The sequence below is a fragment of the Sciurus vulgaris genome, assembly GCF_902686455.1.
Source record: "Sciurus vulgaris genome assembly, chromosome: 5".
NCBI lineage: Eukaryota > Metazoa > Chordata > Mammalia > Rodentia > Sciuridae > Sciurus > Sciurus vulgaris.
In genome coordinates, this window is record NC_136465.1 from 83,813,831 (window position 1) to 83,834,659 (window position 20,829).

General features: G+C 37.9%; 1 protein-coding gene across 1 annotated transcript; it reads left to right on the forward strand.

Moving 5' to 3' along the window:
- The first annotated feature begins 58 nt into the window (after nucleotides 1-58).
- PDE6H (phosphodiesterase 6H) lies at nucleotides 59-19,274 on the forward strand. Its single transcript, XM_079140574.1, has 4 exons — nucleotides 59-171; nucleotides 15,522-15,698; nucleotides 16,741-16,781; nucleotides 19,047-19,274. The coding sequence occupies exons 2-4, from the start codon at nucleotides 15,565-15,567 to the stop codon at nucleotides 19,121-19,123; spliced, it is 252 nt and encodes an 83-aa protein (XP_078996700.1). The 5' UTR covers nucleotides 59-171; nucleotides 15,522-15,564; the 3' UTR covers nucleotides 19,124-19,274.
- The last annotated feature ends 1,555 nt before the right edge of the window (nucleotides 19,275-20,829 follow it).

Here is a 20,829-nt window from a genome sequence, read left to right on the forward strand (position 1 = left end):
CTTTTCCACATCTAATCTACAGATACTAGAAAGGGCCTGTCATGAAAACAGCATGTAAACACTGTAATGCCTAATGAAATCAACAGATGATGGTAACCTGCTTTAGAGTTTTTAAAGAAATCATTAAACCTTTGAACTATTTTCCAGATGTTTCAAGGATACGGCTGAAAGGTAAAGTCTAGGCAAATCTTCCATAGGGCAATACCTTTGCTATGAACCTGACCTTTTTTGGACACAGATATTTCTTACAGGCTACAAATGGAGACACCTAGAAGGCATTCTACCCTGAAGGCTGTCCTTTCTGAAAACTGTCCATGCAGCATCTGCAGTAGCCCTGCTGAGGGAAGACTAGCTTTTCAGGCAGGAGTCCTGGTGCTAACTCCTCTGAAAATGTGGCCTTGGGTTAAATGTTTTTATTTCTCTGAGCCTTAATTTTTTTCATCTATAAAAAAGGGATGATACTGATCTTCAACTCTGCTGGAAGGGTTGAAAAAGATGTGTGACATCTAGCAGTTTTTACCTCACAGTACATGCTTAATAAAAGGCCTAGGCTAAAAAAGCATCATTTCCATCATTATCAGTTTGATCCTTTTTGCTGTAGAGCAAATATTAGAATGACTGAATCTAACTGCTTATGACCAGCCCACATAAATCTCAAATATTACCTCCTCCTTCTTTGAAGCTTTGCATCAGTGATTCTGGGCAAATGAATTAAAAAAAAAAAATTTCTAGAATGTACAGTTTATAATATACAATATATATGACATATTGAACTGCTATTGTACATTGTGTATTTTTCTGAACTTCTAGAGTGTGCAATTATGCAATATATTTTAGAACTTTAGTAAGCACCATTTTGTATTGTTAAGTGATTATTTTGTGAATATTGGAATTATTTTTCCAGTTTGAATGCTTGAAGACAGGATTAAAATGGTTGAAGAAAGGATTGCATCTTACATGCCTTGTATTCCTTGGAGTGCCTAGAATAATACTTAACTGAATTGTGTAATAATTTGTGTAAAATTCTTCAGTAGAAATGTGTGTCTAAATCAGACAGCTATGCTTGCGTTCTGCCCCTACTCCACCTTGTTCTTCCAGGAGAATGTGGCCTTGGGAGGGATGAATGTGAATATGGTCATGTGCCAACAGGCTAACTGACACTTTTTCTTTCTTCTTTTCTTCATATGCTGTCATGTGTCACTTAATGATAGATGCATTCTGAGAAATGCCAGGAAGTAATTTTGTTGCACAAATGTCACCTAGTGCACTTACACAAACCTAGATGGTCTAGCCTACTATGCACGTAGGCTACATGGGATAGCCCATTACCCCTAGGGTACAAACCTGGGCAGTAGGTTACTACACAAAAACTGTAGGCAATTACTAAACAATGGCAAGTATCTGTATATCTAAACATAGCAAAACATAGAAAAGGTATAGTAAAAATGTAAAAAAGATTTTTTTTAATTAAAAAATGTGAATAGGGAACCTACCATGAACTGAGTATGCAGGATGAGGAATTATTCCAGATGAGTCACCAAGTGACTGGGGAGTGAATGTGAAGGCCTAAAACATCGCTGTACGCCACTGTAGACTTTATAAACACTGCACACTTAGGCTACACTGCATTTATACAAGTATTTTTATTCAATAATAATTAGCCATAACTTACTATAACTTTTTACTTTATAAATTTTAATTTTTTTTTTAATTTGACTTTTCTTTTGAAATAACAGCTTAAAATAAAAATATATTATGGAACTGTACATAATATTTTTCTTTGTATCTTTATTCAATAAGTTTTTTCTATTCTTTCTTTCTTTCTTTTTACATTTTAAACTTCTTTGTTGCAAACTGAGACAAAAACACACACTTTAGCCTAGGTCTACACAGGGTCAAGATTGTCACTGTCACTTTTTTCCATCTCCACGTCTTATCCCACTGGCAGGTCTCCAGGGGTAGTAACATGCATGGAGTCATCATTTCCTAAGGTAACATCTTCTTCTGGAACCCTCCTGAAGCACCTGCCCAAAGCCATTTTATCATTATCTTTTTTTTTTTTTTGTAAGTAGAAATAACAAAATAATACAATAAAAAGTATACTATAGAATACATAAACCAATCATACTCATTCATTATCAAGTATTATGTACTACACATAATTATGTTATGCTTTTACACAAACTGCAGTGCAGTGTGTTTGTTTATTCCAGTATCACCACAAGCATGTAACTGTTGTGCTGCTGTATTACTACAGTGTCACTAAGTGATTGACTATTTCAGCTCCACTATAATCTTATGGGACCACCTTTATCTATGTGGTCTATCATTGACAAAAATGTTATGAGGCACATGATTACATAAGACACTGAACTACAATGGCAATATTTCATATTCTTGGCATAAAGACTCTTCTTCTTTTTTGTTTTTTGTTTTTGAGTACTAGGGATTGAACCCATGGGCACTATACCACTGAGCTACATCCTCAGACTTTTGTTTTTTATTTTGAGGCAGGGTTTTGCTAAGCTATGGACCCTGGTCTAGAAGTTGCCATTCTCCTACTTTAGCCTCCAGAGTTGCTGGGATTACAGGCATGAGGCACTGGGCCCAGCTATAAGGACTCATTTTAAATCTAACAAACAATAATTCCTAATTATATGTCAGAACCTGTAAAGAGATAAATGACATAATCCTAGACCTCAAGTTACTAATAACATAATAGGAGAAGACAAAGACAAACAAATTTAAAACATGTTATAAGCATAGGGAAAGAAAATGTACAGCGAAAGCACAAATAATGATATCAGGTAGGGCTTCCAGGAGGAAGTGGCCACAGTGCTCAGTTCTGGAGGATAGTAGGCATTGGGTGATTGATGTGGGGAATGTTGGGAATGGGAGAGAAGGTATCTGACATAAAGAAGCATAGACAATGGCATCACATCCTAGCATGGTGTGTTATAGTTTGGGGAAGAGGCATCCCCTTAAAGCTTATATGTGAGACAATGCAGGAACATTCAGAGGTGAAACAATTAGATTGTAAAAGTATAACCTAATCAGTTGATCAACCTATTTGACAGATTAATAATTTGATTAGTGGGTGGTAACCACTAATTGGGATGTGGCTGAAGGAAGTAGGTCATTGGAAGCATGCTCTTGGGGATTATATTACCCCTGGCTACTTGCACTCAAACTCTCTCTGCTTCCTGACTGTCATGAACTGAATAGCTTTCCTTTGCCACACCCATCTGCCATGTTTTGCCTCACCTCAGACCCACAGCAATGGAGTCAGCCATCATGGACTGAACCTCTGAAACTGTGAACCCAAATAAACTTCTCCTTTAAGCTGTTCTTGTCTGGTATATTGGTCACAGAAATGCAAAGTTGATTAACAAATGTGATACTTGCAAGAAATTATAAGGGAGGAGCTCAAGTGGAGTATCAGGAGGGGAGCAGTGTCAGGGTCCAGAGCACAGCAGGCTTCTTATGCTACATTAATAAGAAACATTGCCTTGATTTCCATCAGTGATGAGAACCACTAGAAATAAAGGAAGGACATGAGTAGTTTTGTGTTTTATATAATTCACTCAGGTAAAGTGGTGTGGAAGAAGTTGATGTGGACAAAACCCTTTAGGAGACTGTTTAATTGTAATAATCATAATAGAGATAGAGATGGTCAGATCTGAGAAATATGTAGGTGAAATTGCAAGATTTGGTGAGTGATGTGGTGTCACGGATGAGAGTGAGAAAGAATCAGGAGTCGCAGATGACTTCTGGCTTTCTTGTTAGGATCCTTGGTGGTACCACCTACTGAGATAGAACTTACAAAAGAAGGAACAGATGCATTGAGGAAAACATTGACTTGAGCTTGTACACATTTAGTGTTGAGTTTGAAAGACTGATGACATAACTAGGAAGTGATTTCTGACACATAATAAGATATATAAGGCAGGATTTCAACTCTAGGCTAATCATTTATACTTCATCAGAGTATAGATGGTATTTAAAACAGTATGGTCTCTGTACCAGCAGATCAGCATCCCTGAAGAACTTTTCAGAAATGCAAAATCCCAGGTCCAACTCCAACCTACTATATCAGAACCTGTGGAGTTGGAGGCAAGAATCTATGTTTTGGAAAGCTCCGCAGGTAAGCTGAAGTTGGAGAAACACTAGTTTAAGCCTATAAATGGATATATTTATCCAGAGAGAGTGTAGAAGAAGTTGGCACAGCTTGAGGAAATCCTGTTAACTCTACTTTCGGTCTACAACCTGCTGATGACTCATTTTCTCCTTTGCTAACACCCTCGTCCTCCCATCATTGTGCCTCTGCTGGATCTTTGCAACAACCTCCTTATTTCTATTTCCATAATAGCCTCTCTATGAGCCTCTGTTCTCATAGCAGTCAGAGTAAGAGGCACACTCACTGTCACATGACTTTCCAACCTCTAGGGACCTTTCATCCATTTGGAATAAATGGAAGTCCCACATTTGCCCCACTGTGGTAGCCAGCCCCCAAGACAGCCACAATGATCCTGGTATTCAGCCCTGATCACATGGTATCAGGGTGAGTCTGTGTGACCAACAGAATATAGTAGAAGAGCTTGTGTGTGATTTCTGAGGCTGTGTTATGAAAGGCATTGTGTTTCCTCTCTTGAGCTCCCTTAGATCATTTGTACTATGGGAATCTGGAAAATATGTCACAGTGACACTCAAACCCTCTATGGTGTGGTCTGCATGGTGAGAACCCTAGGCTTTCTGGAAGTGAATCTTCTGGCTCCAGATGATGACAGCCCTATGATGACAGCTTGGTAGCAACTTCATGAGAGACCCGGAGCTGGAATCAGTCAACTAAGTTGTTTCTGGATTGATCCTTAGAAACTACAAGATATCATAATGCACTACTAATTCCAGTAACAGGAGATTGAAGCAGGAGGATGGCAAGCTACAGGTCAAACTCAGCAACTTAGCAATACCCTGTCTCAAAATTAAAATAAAAATAGAAAGGACTGGGGACGTAGCACAATGGTTCAGCATCCCCGGGTTCAAGCTCCAGTATCAGGAACAAAAAAAAAAAAAAAAAAAAAAAAAAAAAAAAAAAAAACTAAAATGACAACAAAACCCTGCGAAATAACAAGTGTTTTAGAAGTTGCCAAATTTGGGGGTACTTGTATGCAGCATTTGATAATTAATATACTCATGATCTGGCCCTTGGCAAAACTGTAAACTCATCTCCTATACTTAGCCATTGTCCACTTCATTCCAGTATCCTGCTCCCCTGCTAATCCTTTCATGAGAAACAGGCTCCCCCTTTAGGGATTATTCTCTCTGCAGCAATGCTTTCCCCACAGGTAATTAATCATACCTGATCCATTCCTTTCTTTACTTAGGTCTCTTCTCAAATGTCAGTCCCTCAGAGATCTTCTCTAATCATTCTAAAAATGATGCCTTGGTTTAATCATCTGATTTATTTTTATTTATGGTGTATAACATCTCCACATATTTTCTGCATTTTTTTTTCTATTTATTATCCATTTCTTCACAAGAATGTGAACTCTGTAAGGGCAGAGACCTGCTATGTTCTCTGCTTTCCCAGGGATTACAACATTGCCTACTCACATAGTGGACTGTCAATAAGTATCTGTAAAATGAATGAAAAAGGAAAATACACTAGGAAACCTCAGCATTTAGGAAAGACGCTAGAGATGCCTACAAGGGAAACAGAGGAGGAGTGGCTTGAGACGAAAGAATGGCTTTATGGAAACAGAGGGAGAATGAGAACGTCCAACAAATATTTACTTGATTGCTACTATGTTTAAGTTGTTGTGCTTCTATTTTAATTGGCCTTTTGTTGCTGTGATCAAAAGACCCAACAAGAACAATTTAGAGGAGGAAAAGTTTATTTGGGGCTTATGGTTCAAGGGTCTCCTTCCATGGATAAACAACTATATTGCTCTGGTCTCTCAAGGTGAGGCAGAACACCATTGCAGTAAAGTGTGGGGAAGAAAAGAAGAAAAGAAGCTCAGGACAGAGGCACCAGGAAGGAGCGAGGGAGGGAGGGATGGAGGGAGTAAGAGAGAGAAAGAGAGAGGGAGAGAGACAGAGACAGAGAGAGAGAGAACTCTGTGCAGCAGGGACAAATATATACCTTAGAGTCTTGCCCCCAGCAACCCACCTCCTCCAGCTATTCCGTACAGTTACCACCCAGTTAATGCATTAAAGTGGGTTAAGGCATTGATTAGCTTAAAGTTCCCATAGCCCAACCGGTTCACCTCTGAAAAATTTCTTGTATTTTCTAACACATGAGATTTGGGGGGACACATCATAATCTAAATTATAATATTCTTATTCTTATGGACTTTAGAAGAATAACAAACTTTTTAAACTTTATATGTTGAAATAATAGGAAGTTGCCAAGAGATATACAGGGAGCCTCCTTTTTCATTCCCTTTTGTTTAGTGATGTACAGTATCAACCTGGAAAGCTGACATTGGCCCAATTCTCAGGGTTTATTCAGATTTCTCATGTGTGTATGTGTGTGTGTCCATAATTAGATCCATAATTCACTCTACCACCACTACAAGGCTCTCTTCTTTTATCCTTTTATAGTCATACCCATCTCCTACCACACCCGGCCCTAAACAGTTCAACATCTCTATAATTTTTTTATATAAATGGAATCATACATACTTTTGAAATTGTTTTTTTTTTTTTTTCATTTAGCATAATTCCCTGAGTTTCATCCAAGTTGTTGCACGTATTGGTACTTGGTTTCCTTTTATGGCTGGGCAGTATTCCATAGTACAAAAGTGCCATGGTTTGTTTATTCACATATCGTAGGAAATTTGGACACTTTCCAGTTTGGCAGAATGAATAAAGCTGCTTTAAGCATTTATGTACCAATTTCTGAGTAAAACTAAATTTTCACTTCCCTGGATAAATACCTATGAGTGCATTGTAGGTTGTATAGAAAATGCATGCTTAGCTTTAGAAAAATCTGCCAAACTGTTTCCCGCAGTGGCTGTACCATTTTATATTTTCACTTATAATGCATGAATGATCCAGTTTCCCCATATCCTTGCCATGGTCTAGTGTAAAAACTAGTTTTTTTAATACTAATTTTTTCAAGAGTGTGGTCACATCTCATTGTGGCTTTAATTTGCATTTACCCAGTGAATAATAATGGCAAACATTTTATGTACTTGTTTGTCACATATATCTGCATATCCTCTTCTGTGTCTTTTCTGTTCAGGTTTTTGTTCAGTTTTTGAATTGGATTTTTCACCTCTTTCATATTAAGTTTTAGGAGTACTTTGCATTTTCTAGACACAAGTCCCTTGTTGGGTATGTGAATTGTATATATTGTCTCTTAGTATAATTTATCCTTTAATTCTCCTATCAGGATTTCCATAGGGCAAACATTTTAATTTTAATGAAGTCAGATTGATCATTTCCCCCCATTACAGATTGTGCTTTCACTGGCAAGTCTAAATTCTCTTTACCAAGTCCAAGTTCCTAAAGGTTTATAAAGGTTTCACAGTTTTACATTCAAATCTGTAGCCCACTTCGAACTAATTTTTGTGAAAAGTATGAGATGTGGGTGTGAAGTTTTGGGTGCATAAAGGGTGAGGCTTAGGTTAAGGTTCTTTTTATTAGTTTTGGTCTTTGGATGTCTATGGACATGATGTCCACGCTCATTTGTTGAATAGGCTGTCCTTCCGCATTGAATTGCTTTTTGTCAAAAATTAACTGGGCCTATTTGTGTGAGTCTATATCTGAGTTCTGTACTTTGTTTCTATGGTCTGTAGATTTTATAGATGTTCCTTATAATTTCTCCCATTCCTAGTTTGCTAAGAGTTTTTATCATGAATGGGTTTGGGGTTTTGCCGAATGTTTTTTCTTCATTAATTGACGGATCATGTGATTTTTCTTCTTTTCATTTGGTCAATTATGTTGACTGATTTTTTTAATATCTAGTAAGCCTTGTAAAGCTGGAATAAATCCCATGTGGTTGTGGTGGATCATTCTTTTTTTACACATTGATATATTTGATTTATTAATTTTTTGTTAAGAATTTTTGCATCTAAGTTCAGAGAGATACTGCTCTTCTTTTTTTTTTTTTTTTCTTTTCTTCTTGTATCTTTGGGTTTAGTATCAGGATTAAATGGACCTCCTAAAATGAGTTGGCTATTTTCTGGAAGAGAGTATTTATATATATATATATATATATTTTTTTTTTTTTTTTTTTTTTTTTTTTTTTTTGGCCGTACCTGGGGGATCGAACCCAGGGCCTTGAGCTTGCAAGGCAAGCACTCTACCAACTGATCTATCTCCCCAGCCCTAAGTATTATATTTTTTATCAACATTTTTTTTTTCCAGAGTAATTATTGCTGTTCTAGAGAATAAAGATATAGGATATTAAAGAAATGATGAACTGAACTTGTACATTCCTCTTTCACATTTACAGTATTCCTCTCTGGTGTCTTATGTCAGTTGGAATGGGAAGCTCAGGATAGGAGATTCCAAATGTGGAGGAAATGTGACTTTAATGTGTGTTTTTCTACTCACTGGTATTTTAAGAAGCCCTAAGAAAGCTTAGAGATTAGCACTTGTGTAAGCAGCTTACAGGACAACTAAATTTTTAATTGCTTAGTACCTTCCCTGTAATTACTTTCCTATATATAATGAATAATAGTTTCCCATCTGTCAGAAGGGATCATGAACCAATGATTATAAAGATATTGAGCTTAGACTTTTAAATATTTTATTATGTTTAGTTTTGAAATTTGCATGTAATAAAACTTATTCTGTGGTATACACATGAACTTTGACAAATGCATGGATTTGTACATCTACCACTGTAATCAAGATACCAAATAGTTTATCATCCCTCAAAAAATTCCTGTGTTCTGCCTTTGAAGTCAAGTACTCTTTCAACCACAACCTTTGGCAACCCCAGTGCTACAGAGATTGCCTTTCCAGAGTGTCATAAATGAAATCAAATACTAAAGATTTTTTTGGTGGTGGATATTTTTTACTTAGTAAAATGTTTTTGTGATTCATCTTCCATTGTACCTAGTTCCCTCCTCTTCCTCCTCCTCCTTTTTTTTTTTCTTTCTTTTTTTTCAGGTTTTTATTAGCTTTCTTTCTCTTATGTCTAGCCCACCAAAGTACTTTTAGAAGAATTCCACAGTGATTGATTACTTTGCCTAAAGTCATATGGTCCCATAATCAGGTTGGTAAGATCAGAGATAAAATAACCCAGTTAACCATCACTATACTAGTCAATGACAAATGAAGTTACCTGGTAGAAGAGCTCTGCCCAACACAGGCAGTGATAGGCAAGTCTACTCAAATTCCCTGAGACTCAGTAACAGCCAGGAGTAGTAGAGACAGAATCAGTAGAGCAGCCACTTGGAACTGGGAACAATGAATGGATGCATTCCGTGAAGATATAAGATGGTGACCATTTCCTTAGAACTCCACATTGTCTTGAACAATGTTTCCTTCTCCACAGAGCCTCCTGAGGGTGGTTGAGCTTTTTGCCTTCCCTATATCCCCCTGTATCCCATATTATTGTTCTTTTTTTATTATTCTTTCTTTCCAGATGTTTCCAAATTCCTTCTCTCAATATTTTCTTTTTGTTTCATGAAATTTCTTTAGTCCTTATTTTAGGGTAGGTCTTATGGTTTACAGGTTTTCTTAGTGTTCCTTTGCCTGGGGATGTCTTTATTTTCCCTTCATTCCTGAAAGATAAACTCACTTGTTAAAGAACTCAAGGCCGAGTTTCCTTCTTTCAGTACTTGAAAAATACTGTCCTACTTCCTTCTGGTCACCATGGTTTCTGAGGAGAAATCTATTGTCATTCTGATTGTTTTTCCCTGTACCTAAAGTGGTATTTCTCTTACATTGCTTAAAAGCACTGTTTTAAGTTTTCTGAAGTTTGGTTATGACATATTTCGGCACATATTTCCACTGGGGTTTGCTTGATTCTATATGTCTTTCATAGAATTTGTAAAATTTTCAGTCATTACTTTTTAAAGTACCTTTCCGTCCCACTCTTTTTCTCCTTCTTTTGGGATGCTTTTTGATATGAATGTTTGGTCTTTGAGTCTCACAGTTCTCTGGGAGAAGGATTGTGACACCCTCTCTCACCCACTCCATTAAGAATAATAGAATTTAAAATGATGACTATGGGTTATCTCTTTCAAGAATTTTGGGATGGGAAAAAATGAAGATCCTGGCACTCAAAATCATTCATTTTACAGATAAGGAAACTGAGACTCAAAGAGGTGCCTATCTTCTCAGATAGCAGAGAAATGGTGGCAAACCTGCATGAGATCCAGCCTGACACTTTTCAAACATTATTGTAAAAATGAATCACAAAATATAGATTCAATAAGTCTGGAGTAGGGCTTAAAATCCTGCATTTTTTTAGCAAGTACCTGGCGGGGGATACTGATGTTGTTCCACTTTAAATGACAACATTCTGGACAACTCAGCTTACAGCTCTTTCCACTGCCATTAAGAATTAATTGCAGTTCTTCATGAAGGAGAACACTGTTTGACAGTTTGTCAAACAAGCACCTAAATATCCATGTGCCTGGTATGCAGGAGCAGAAGAAACTGTGAATGGTAATGGAGACACAGAAGGGAGAGTGGAGGGACCCACACAGACTTCAAACACTCTGCTGGATTTGCAGGATGTTTGCTGCTTTCAGAACTGCTCTAATTGTGGTAAAGCATATAAGCAACTCTTAAGCTATTTATCTACTCACGTAATCTCTTTGAGGCTACCAATTAATATTTCCCCACTTAGGAAGGATAAATTGATGTTCTTTAAAAATCTTACAAAGTTCAATTCTCCAGTGAGTAGCAATTTAGGGAAGGCACACTACAATTCACAAACAAAGTATAAAAGTGACTAGCCCATGTACATCTTGGTCGTGTCTGTTTTGTTGGTATAGTAGAAGAAAACTGAATATGCAAGGTGTTCCCAAGCTTGGTCCACTGTTAACTTTATAAGCAGACTTGAATAAATCACCTGGTGTTTCTGTGGTGAATTATCAAACAAGTTCAATAGCATATGAGCCAAGGTCTGTTTAAAATCATGTAAAGTGATATATAAATTAATACTAGTGGCTAAATGCAATTGGAGGACTAAGGCAAGTGTCCCAGTGAATTAGATCATAGCCTGGACCCTGTACCCTGAAATTTCTGGTTATGGAAGGCTGAGCAATCAATTTTCAAATAAATGTCATTGGTTCACAACTCCTATCATTTGAACCTCTACTCTGACAAATGTCACTCCAACTTTAAGTTTCCAGTTCCCAGAGGAAGTACATAAAATTCCAGTAAGGAAGAGGTATCATGTGTTTTTCAATGTCATTATTTACATGATCAAATCCTGTAAGAATTACTGAGGTTCACTTGTTTCTCTCCCATTATCTAGTCCCATAAAAATTAGGCCTGTGTGTGTGTGTGTGTGTGTGTAAGAGAGAGAGAGAGAGAGAGAGAGAGAGAGAGAGAAGTAATGGGGTAGGACTAAATGTGGGTGTGGAAAAGGACAAAATATATTGAATCAAAAATTTAAAATCTACCATGATTATCAATAATTTGTGTTTATGAATTTGATATCTAATTATCCTAATTATCAATAGCAGGGAGAGCTCTAGTCAGTTCTTTAAAGAACATCTAATTATCAGAAAACTCCTAAGCCTGTCCCAGTCTCACCCCATGGTCTTGCAACTTCTTTGTCCTTGAATTGGTGTTCTGAGCTTATGACGGCGGGATTAGGTAGCATGAGCGTATTACGGAGAGAGAAATCAGGATGCAAAGATTCTTTTGCCTATCGTGAGGAAGGCAACTGGACAGCTTATAGGAGCAACGTGCTGTACTGTGAGTATTTCTCAACTTCTGGGGAGTTTGAGAAGGATTTAACTGAAAGGCAATGGAGGGTTGATCTGAATCTAAAGCAAAGAAATGGAAGAAGAGAACATTCTGGACCTGTGGACCTGCCCTGGGGTTGGGGTTGAAATATGGGAGAGAACATGAAGGAAATGCACTGAAACCTCTTTATACTGCCATGTGACAAGCTAATGGGAGAAACTTGGTCATTACCAGGTCATTACAAACCTTGATTATTGAATTCTTTTGGAAGGAAACCAAAATGGACACTTCTCTATTTGAGGCTTCACAGCAAACAGTTTTCTGGGAAAGGAGGGATCTGGGGCATTAAATGACCACAGAGTAAACAATGCTTTACTCCCAGGATGTGCCTGCACACTTGGCCCAGGCACCCAGGGGCTCATGTGAGAGCATAAGGATAAGGTGACAGTGAGCAGAGTGGGCACTGGGGTTGACCATGGGGCAGCAGTGGCCTAACCTTCTCCCTTTGAGGCTAAAGTGCTTGTTTGCTCCTTTATGAGCAAGGTACTTGGTGGGCTTTTATATATATATATATGTATCTTTTGTTTGGGTCTTATTCGTTCTTCCAAATTATTTGCTTTTTTTCTGCCTCAGCAGGACTCTGGGTGACATCTAAGAGCCCAATCCCAGCAGTGGAAGAACAGTACTATCCCTCACGTATCCCTCTATGCCCTTCTTTAATCTATCAACAATGGAGTTGTCTATCTGCCTACATCTGCTGAGAAAAGGGAACTGGGAATTCAAATTCTGAATGATAAAGCAGCATCAGAGGTTCTGTCTCAAGAACCTTCTGAAATTGCTTTTCTTTCACTGGAAATTGTGGAGGTTCATCCTCTGTAACTTCATGTAGCTGAGCTTTGCTGCTGTGGGCTAAGGGACACTAACCCCAGCTTCCTTCTAAGTGAGCTCTTATATCCACTTCTTTCTGTGGAACATATTTATAATCTTCAAAAGGGGAAATTCTAATATTGTAGTAAAAATAGGAACGTATCCTACCTCACAAAGGAATGATGTACTCGACATGTTTGGAGGCCAAAATCATGAAACCTCCTTTTATAGCAAGAATGGAGCCTGTCACTAGGTTTGAGATTATTTAGCTCCAGGATGCCCTTAGACATTTCAAGGGAAGATTTAAGTATTAGTAATCTCAAATCTAATATCATTATTTAATACCTACTTACATTATCTCCGTTAATGTTCCCCATGACCTTAAAAGGAAGGTATTATTTTATTCATTTTATAAATGGAATGAGGTCTAGAGAGGGATATGAAACTTATCAAGGTCACATAGCCAGTGTTCTGTTTGTTTGTTTGTTTGTTGGTAAAGCAGGAATTGAAACTGAATCTGTTTGATTCTAAAGGGCACTTTCTTTGCACTGCATTATCCTAAAGGATAATTTGACAGATCAAAGTCACCTTGAGCCTTGCCATTATCAAACTCTGACTCCAAAGTAAAAGGATCCCAGTTAGGGTCACCCGATAAAATATGTAATTCCCAGTGAAATTTGAATTTTGGATAAACAACAAAGAATTTTCTTAGTGTAAGTATGTACTTTGAAATACATGGAATATACTTTCACTAAAAACTAATTTGTTATCTGAAATTCAAATTTTACTTGAGTACCTTATATTTTTATCTGTAAAACCTGGCAATCCTAATTCTAATAGGTTCTCCAGATCAAAGAACCGAAAATGTGTGGTATCTTACTACTTTGAAAGAATTGAAGAGTCTAAAAATCTTGAGCTGAGAGAAGTTTTCTAGTTTGCCCTGTGGCTTTGGCAGAGCCAGGATGTGTCAATTGGTGGTGGGCCACTGAGCATGATGCTGCCCTTGGCAGCCTACCACCAATTCCATGGTCCCAACCACATGTAGGAGAGGCACAAACCTTGCCTGTTGACAGGGCTAGACACGACCCACAGTGTAAGAGTCAGACTTAGTGATCAGAGGAGCTGGCAGTGCATTTCCTAAAGCCACTGAGGGCTTTGTGAGATGAAGTCCAGCTAGTGCCTTCTCTGTAGTCTGATGGAAAAGTCACAGGTTGGAATCTCAACACCAAAGGTTCAGGGTATTCAGTGAACTTCTGTATTAATTTTTTCACTCACTTGACCAATATAATATATATGGCACACCTATTATGCATCGAGCTCTGTCATAGGTTCTGAGATAACAAAAATGTCCTCAAATTGAAAAATCAGCCTTGTGAGGCATACTTCAGTGTGAGATAAAGACAAGATTCTTAGCATGAGCAAGTGATCCAGGGCCCTGGCCAAGTTCACCATCCTGGTACCAGCTCACAGATTAGTCAATGCATTTCTGTTGAACAAGTTGAGGACTGCCAAGAGAAAATGACAACAGAAATTGGAAAAAGAAAACAGGGGCAAAATATCTTGGAGGCAAGGATGATGATTTAAACCTGATTTTCAAAGTCATAAGGAAAGTAAAAAGTGATGATTGGCCTGAGCCAAAGACCATAAAGGAGGGTTGGAGCTAAGAACATTAGCATAAATCCGTAGCAGGCACAGTAAGAGATTCCACGCAAAAAAAAAAAAAAAAAAAAAAAAAAAAAAGCCCCCAGGCACCAGATTAGGGCAGGGGTTGGCTCAGGGTAAGAAGTTAAGGCTATTTGGAAGTTCTTTAGAGCTTTCCAGAATCTTCCTTCTCAGGATAAGTTTTGTTGATTATTGTGAAAGAAATAGAGAAAGAAAAAAATGCCATTTTAAAACTTGGCTTGTTTGTTTTTTACATTTGACTTTGTGAATCTTTTCTGCAATTTATATTTAAAGGATAGTTTGCCTGTCCATAACTAAATTAGCCTGGGAACACCATACTGGACAGGTCCAGGATTTGGATAGCAGAAAATGTTGAGGATATCTGGGAATCACGTGGTTGAAGAACCTAAGGTCTGGATATGGAGTTAAAGTGCAAGCTCATTACTTAATCATCTGCATTAAGGTCACTATTTGTGCCCATGTCTACTAGGACATGTTGAGTGTAGTCATCAGTATCCCCCATTCAGAGCTTCTCCTATCCAGATGACTACCTTGTCACCTCCCAGAACTAAGAGAAAAGTCTTTGGATCACATGAGGATTAGGTAAAATAAAGATATACAGCAATACAGCCCATAAATAGTATAAATTAAAACTTTTAGAATCAGGTTATTTTATAACTGACTGGAATAATATGCACGCAAAGCTTTGAAACCTGTGAAAGCTATAATAGGCTGTAGATATGGTTTAGTCCATTTCCCTCATTTGACAAATGGTGGGCCTGGTGGTCGTAGAGGGCACGGACACCATTATGATGAATTCACAGAACATGAGAGCAGCTCATCTCTTGGAATAACATATGTCTACATTTTCAAGTTTTTAAATCACTTGCTTGTCAGTTTACACTCCAGTACATTGAATGCCTCCATTGAGTTATACCATATTTTCTTAAAAATCTCTTTAAACTGTAATCTTCTCTGCCCTTTTGTGTCAACACAGAATACTGAGCTTCTTTATCAAAGCACTTGTCCTTTTTGGTTTACAGTGAATGTCTAATAACAATGGTCCTTGTTACTTGAAGTTATTTTTTTTTTCCTCTCTCACTGTCCAGAGCACCCGACAGGGGAAACCTCAGCCACCCAAGGACTGTCAAAATGAGTGACAACACTACTTTGGCTCCTCCAGCAGCAAGCCAGGGTCCTACCACCCCACGCAAAGGGCCCCCCAAGTTCAAGCAGAGACAGACTCGCCAATTCAAGAGCAAACCTCCTAAGAAGGGAGTGAAAGGGTAAGACCAAAATGAAAGAGAAAACCTATGCTCCCACAAGACTGCTCTGGGTTTGAGAAACCCATGCTCATAATATTAAACAGGCTCACACAAATTTCCACCCTGCCCTCTAGTTACCTTTCTAACTCAGGCTTTGCTGAGTCATGTCTTTAGCTTTGTAACTCTTCCCCTCTCAGGTCCCAGGTCCATGGCCACACTTAGCATGGAAAAAGGAGCCTCTCACAATAACCCCGGACTTGATCTTCTAGGCTTTTCTTGACCTCTCTTTGTTGACATTCCTTGTACTTGAATGTGGAATACCAAACCACTGGTCAGTTCCAAAAAACACAGTTTATTTTTATGGTTTAAAATTTTATGCCTTTAGCTCTTTCTTTTTTTCTTCCTCTCCTTGGCAAAATCCTGTCAACATAGTTCATATATTTAATACATTGTTCATATTGCTTTTGAACTGACTCTGAAATTTTATCCATACTTTCATGTTTGCTCTATGATACAATATATCATTAATATATAATGTATAATATTATAATTTGATTTTTCTTTTTTTCTTTGCATCACTCTTATTTATTTACATCTGTTTCCTGAGTCTAAAATCCCTCAGAGGAAATTTGTTTGTTTTTTCCTTAACTTTCTATGACTAACATGATGTCTGGTACATAGCAGATGCTAAGTTAATGCTTGTGAATGTGAACAAATAGAAGAATTGAATCTAAGTGACTTCTGTGGTGCTTTCTCATTTCAGTTTCTATTTTTAAAAAGGGAAGCTTGACTAATTCGTCCTCTTGGTCATTTTTTCTGGTTTTCAAAAGTCTTAGACTAAACTTCTAGAGTGGAGAAATATTTCCCTCTCCAGAGATACACTGAATCTTATTGGAGCGACATTCTTTTTGCTTCAGTTCAATACAAATGAAAGAAATTTCTTAAATCCAAACACTTAAGCTGCTTCTTCTTCCCGCTTGAGTCAAGAAACTTTTCATGTGAATGACTCCAGGATTCTTTTACCCGAATTCAGTTAAATGTCTCTTTTATTCTTTCCATGTAGGTTTGGAGATGACATTCCAGGCATGGAGGGGCTAGGAACAGGTGAGCAACTAACATGTCTAAGTGAGAACTTTGCACCTAGAGTTTCACCTCTTTACACACTTCAGGCCTCAAGGGGAAGTTGAGAGTTACAAGGAATACCTGAGCCAGCAGAAGCTTCAAGGACATAGAAATGTGGGGATTTAATTTACCCTCCTAAGTAAGTACATATGTGACCAGATGCAAAATCCCTAAAAGAAATCAAGGGAGTCCAAAGTTTAATGAATCCTCTTGTTCTATTAAACAAGCTTTGAGGGCATATAATGGATGATGGTAGACTTTCATGGAAGAAAGAGTCTCAGAGTTTGTCTAGCCCAACTTATTTTTCAGAAGAGAAATCTGAGACAGAGGAATTAAGTGACAATGTGAGGCCACAGAGTGAAGTATTGGAAATAAGGGTGGGGCCTGGACAAACTTTTCACTTTACCAGGCAAACCACTCCTTAGCAACTTCCTCTTCTTGCACATCCTCTAGCACCGAAAACAGGACCCTGCATGCTGAATGCAGCCCACTTGACTTTTTAAATTGGCTAGAATATTTTCCTTCATTGGACAATGATTATAACCAATGTACTCTGGGAAGTGTACCCCAGCGTATTTTTAAAAAATTAAGATTTTATTTCTCATAGAAATTTTAGATTTAGAGAAAAATTAAGCAGAAAGTCTAGAGATTTCTTGTATATCCCTTCCCTCTCTCCCCTTGTACACAGTTCCCCTAATATTAACATCCTGCAGTGTGGCACATGTGTTACAGTTGATGACTCCATATCAATACATTACTATTGTATTAACCAGAGTCTGGGGCTTACATAGCTTGGGGTTAATTCCTTGTATTATATGATTTTTAAGTGTTTTAATTAATGCATAATGTTGTATACCCACCATTATTGTATCATACAGAATAGTTTCATTGCCTAAACAACCTGTGTTCCAACTGCTCATCGCTCTCTCTTCTCCCTCCTAAACTCCTGACAGCCACATCTTTTTTACAATTTACAGGTCTTAGTTTTGCAATTTCCAGGATGTCATGTAGTTAGAATCTTACATTATAAAGCTTTTCCACACTGGTTTCTTTCACTTATCAAATTCACTTAAGGTTCCTCCATGTCTTTATATGACTTAATAGCTCATTTATTTTTATTGCTTAATAATTTTTCCATTGTCTGAACATACCACAGTTTATTTAGCCTATTGAAGGACATTGGTTTCTTCCAAGTTTTGGAAATAATGAATAAAGCTGATATATGCATACATATATATACATATATAATATATATGTATATATATTTATGTGCAGATTTTTGTGTGGATATATGCTTTGAACTCATTGAACACAGTTAATAACTGGTGACATTCATAGAAACCAGTGTTCTTACCAGGAGATATTCAGTGTGTTTGCTTTCTGTAGTCAATGGCATTCCTGGGATCTCAAATAGATTTTCCAGTTACTTTATAAAGGCCATTTGTTGTTCTAGGTCAATTGCTTCTGTATTTAGGCCAGGTATATATAGACCAGCACATTTGCTTTGGGCTCTGAAAGATAGGCTTTTCTCTGCACATTTGGAACAATGAAAAGAGATTTATACTGAGGAAAGATCTGAGGTCTTTGGTCTGGTTCTAGTCCCATATATATAACTAGACTTATTGACTGATTTGTTGATTGATTGCTAGTTGTTTACTCTGGGTATGAGCCAGCTTCTCTGTGATGGGGGATAGTAACATCTGAAACAAGAGGCTGAATCAGATGATGCTTTGAGATTGTCTCTCAGTATGTGGTTTGATAGAGACATTTCAAAATGTAAAGGAACTGAACAAGTCAGAGAACCAAGGGAACCTATCTGGTAGGAGTAAGACCATTGAACCCCAGATCCTGGGAATTTACAGTGCTCACATTCCCTTTTAATTCCTTGACACGACTAGAATTCTACTTCTATTCTCTCTATGGTGGTTGAGGTTTAGCAGACTCAGTGAGCCATACCCCAGAGAGTACCCCAATCAAGCCATTGTCACCTTTTCAAAGAGGATACAGAACGAAACCAACAGAGATACCAGGGTAGTAGGGGTGGCGGGGGAGTAGGGGGACAATAATTATGCAATTGATGGGATCCTTCCTGGGCTATAGGGCCAGTCTGGATAGCTTCCCAGTTGCCATGGGAAGATAGATAGAAGGGTGGAGTGAGGTGTCTCTGCCCAGAGAGTGTCCTTTGCCTGGAAGAGGCTCTCCTTGGGGGTGAAGTTGGCTTACATGTTCTTCTTTCATCTCTCGCAGATATCACGGTGATTTGTCCCTGGGAGGCGTTCAGCCACCTAGAATTGCATGAGCTCGCCCAGTTTGGGATTATCTAAAGCAACAGAGGTTCTGCCAACTCTCAACAACACCTGCTGTAAATTTGACTGCTTTTGCTCTATTAATCTGACAGAGTTTTAAAATTCAGTACTCAGAAGTAGTTTCTTGGACTTATGTGGACATTTTCCACCACTTACTACTAAGAGTTCTCCAGGTGTCAGAATTTCTCTTGCAGTACATAGCTCAGCCAGGAGTGTCATTGAAAAGCTGGGGCATTCATTCTTTACCACCTCTATCATCAATATTTCTCTGCATTTTGTTTTCATGTGTAAGTTCCTCAAATCTAATTTTTCTTGGCATTCATTATAATTACTAGTAGAATTTTAAGATAACATGTCATTCTTCACCCCTTCTTATTTAAGAAAGGAGATATTTACCTTAAATCTTATGGTGAAATTGTACTAAATAGTGCATGCAAATATTTGTGGCCCCGTTCCAAGAACCAATTAAACAAAAAGGCACAGTCACATGGAAATAGGCACACAGTGCTTGAGAAACAGCCCCAGATTAAGGTTCAAGTCATAATTCTGCTTTGTAAATTGCACTTTCTGGATCTAAATTTTATTGAATTAGTTTATCCTAGGAATCCCATGTAGCTCTAAATTGTATAGTTCTAAGTTAGTTGAACAATGGACACTTAAAATCACACTCAGTGCTCTGTTTCAGGAAAGTTCCCATTTACAGCATCCCTTTGGCAGAATTATTTTGTCCATTAGCTTAAGGTGAGAGCCACAAGTTATTTGTAAATGCATCAGCTGGATTTCTGTACATTTATAATAAATCACTTTTAAACTATCCGTTTAAAAGGTTTATATGCTGTAGGGGTTAGACTCAGATGCAAAGGACAGGTAGTTGAACCCTCGAAATAAAATGAAGGTTTGCTTCACCTCTGAGGTTGTGTCAAATGGAATGTGCACATAGCTCTCTTTCCCCAATACTTTCAAGGCAATTGTGCAATTCGAATGCGACTCTGTCTTACTTGGATACCTTGGTACTAACAGTATGGATTTCTTCATTTCAGTTTCATAATGTGTGGCCAAAAAAAAAAAAAAAAAGTAACTGAAAAAAGAAGGGTGAAAGAGAGTGAAGAGAGTCATATTCTAGTTTTCAATCTACCAGAAAGTTGCTCTGTAATTTTGGACAAAGACTCCACCCTTTAGACCCTCCAGTTTGCCTGAATTTAATAACCTGAGGTTCATGGTAACAATAAATTCTATGACTTTTAGGGCTTCAGAATCTAAGCAAGAGAATTAAAGGGACTCAGTATTCAAGAGAATTACTTTTGCTGTAGGTTCCGTATTATTTATTTTGCACAATTGACCGAAGTAATTACCGACCAGAAAATTAGAAGTACAAAAGAAAAAGGAAGACATAAATTCAAAAGTGGAACAATGACATGAACTGAGGCAGAGTAGTAATGTGTGCTTCCTCCTTCAGCAGGAACTCCTGCCTCCACCCATGCACCTGTCTTCCCTCCTGCCAAAGCTGGCCCCACCCCTTTAAGTCAGCCGAGTTTCCTAGCCAATGACTTCAGTCTCCACTTGTTCATCCCAGGCTGTCTTTTAGTCAGGGAGATCTAGATTCTTTTGTAGCTAGATGAGAGTTTGATCCACATTTTGATTGCCTTGAAAATGTTTCTCTAAATGTGAAACAATAATGTTGACAAAACAGAATGCACCCAAAGGAACATGTCCAATGGCCAGAT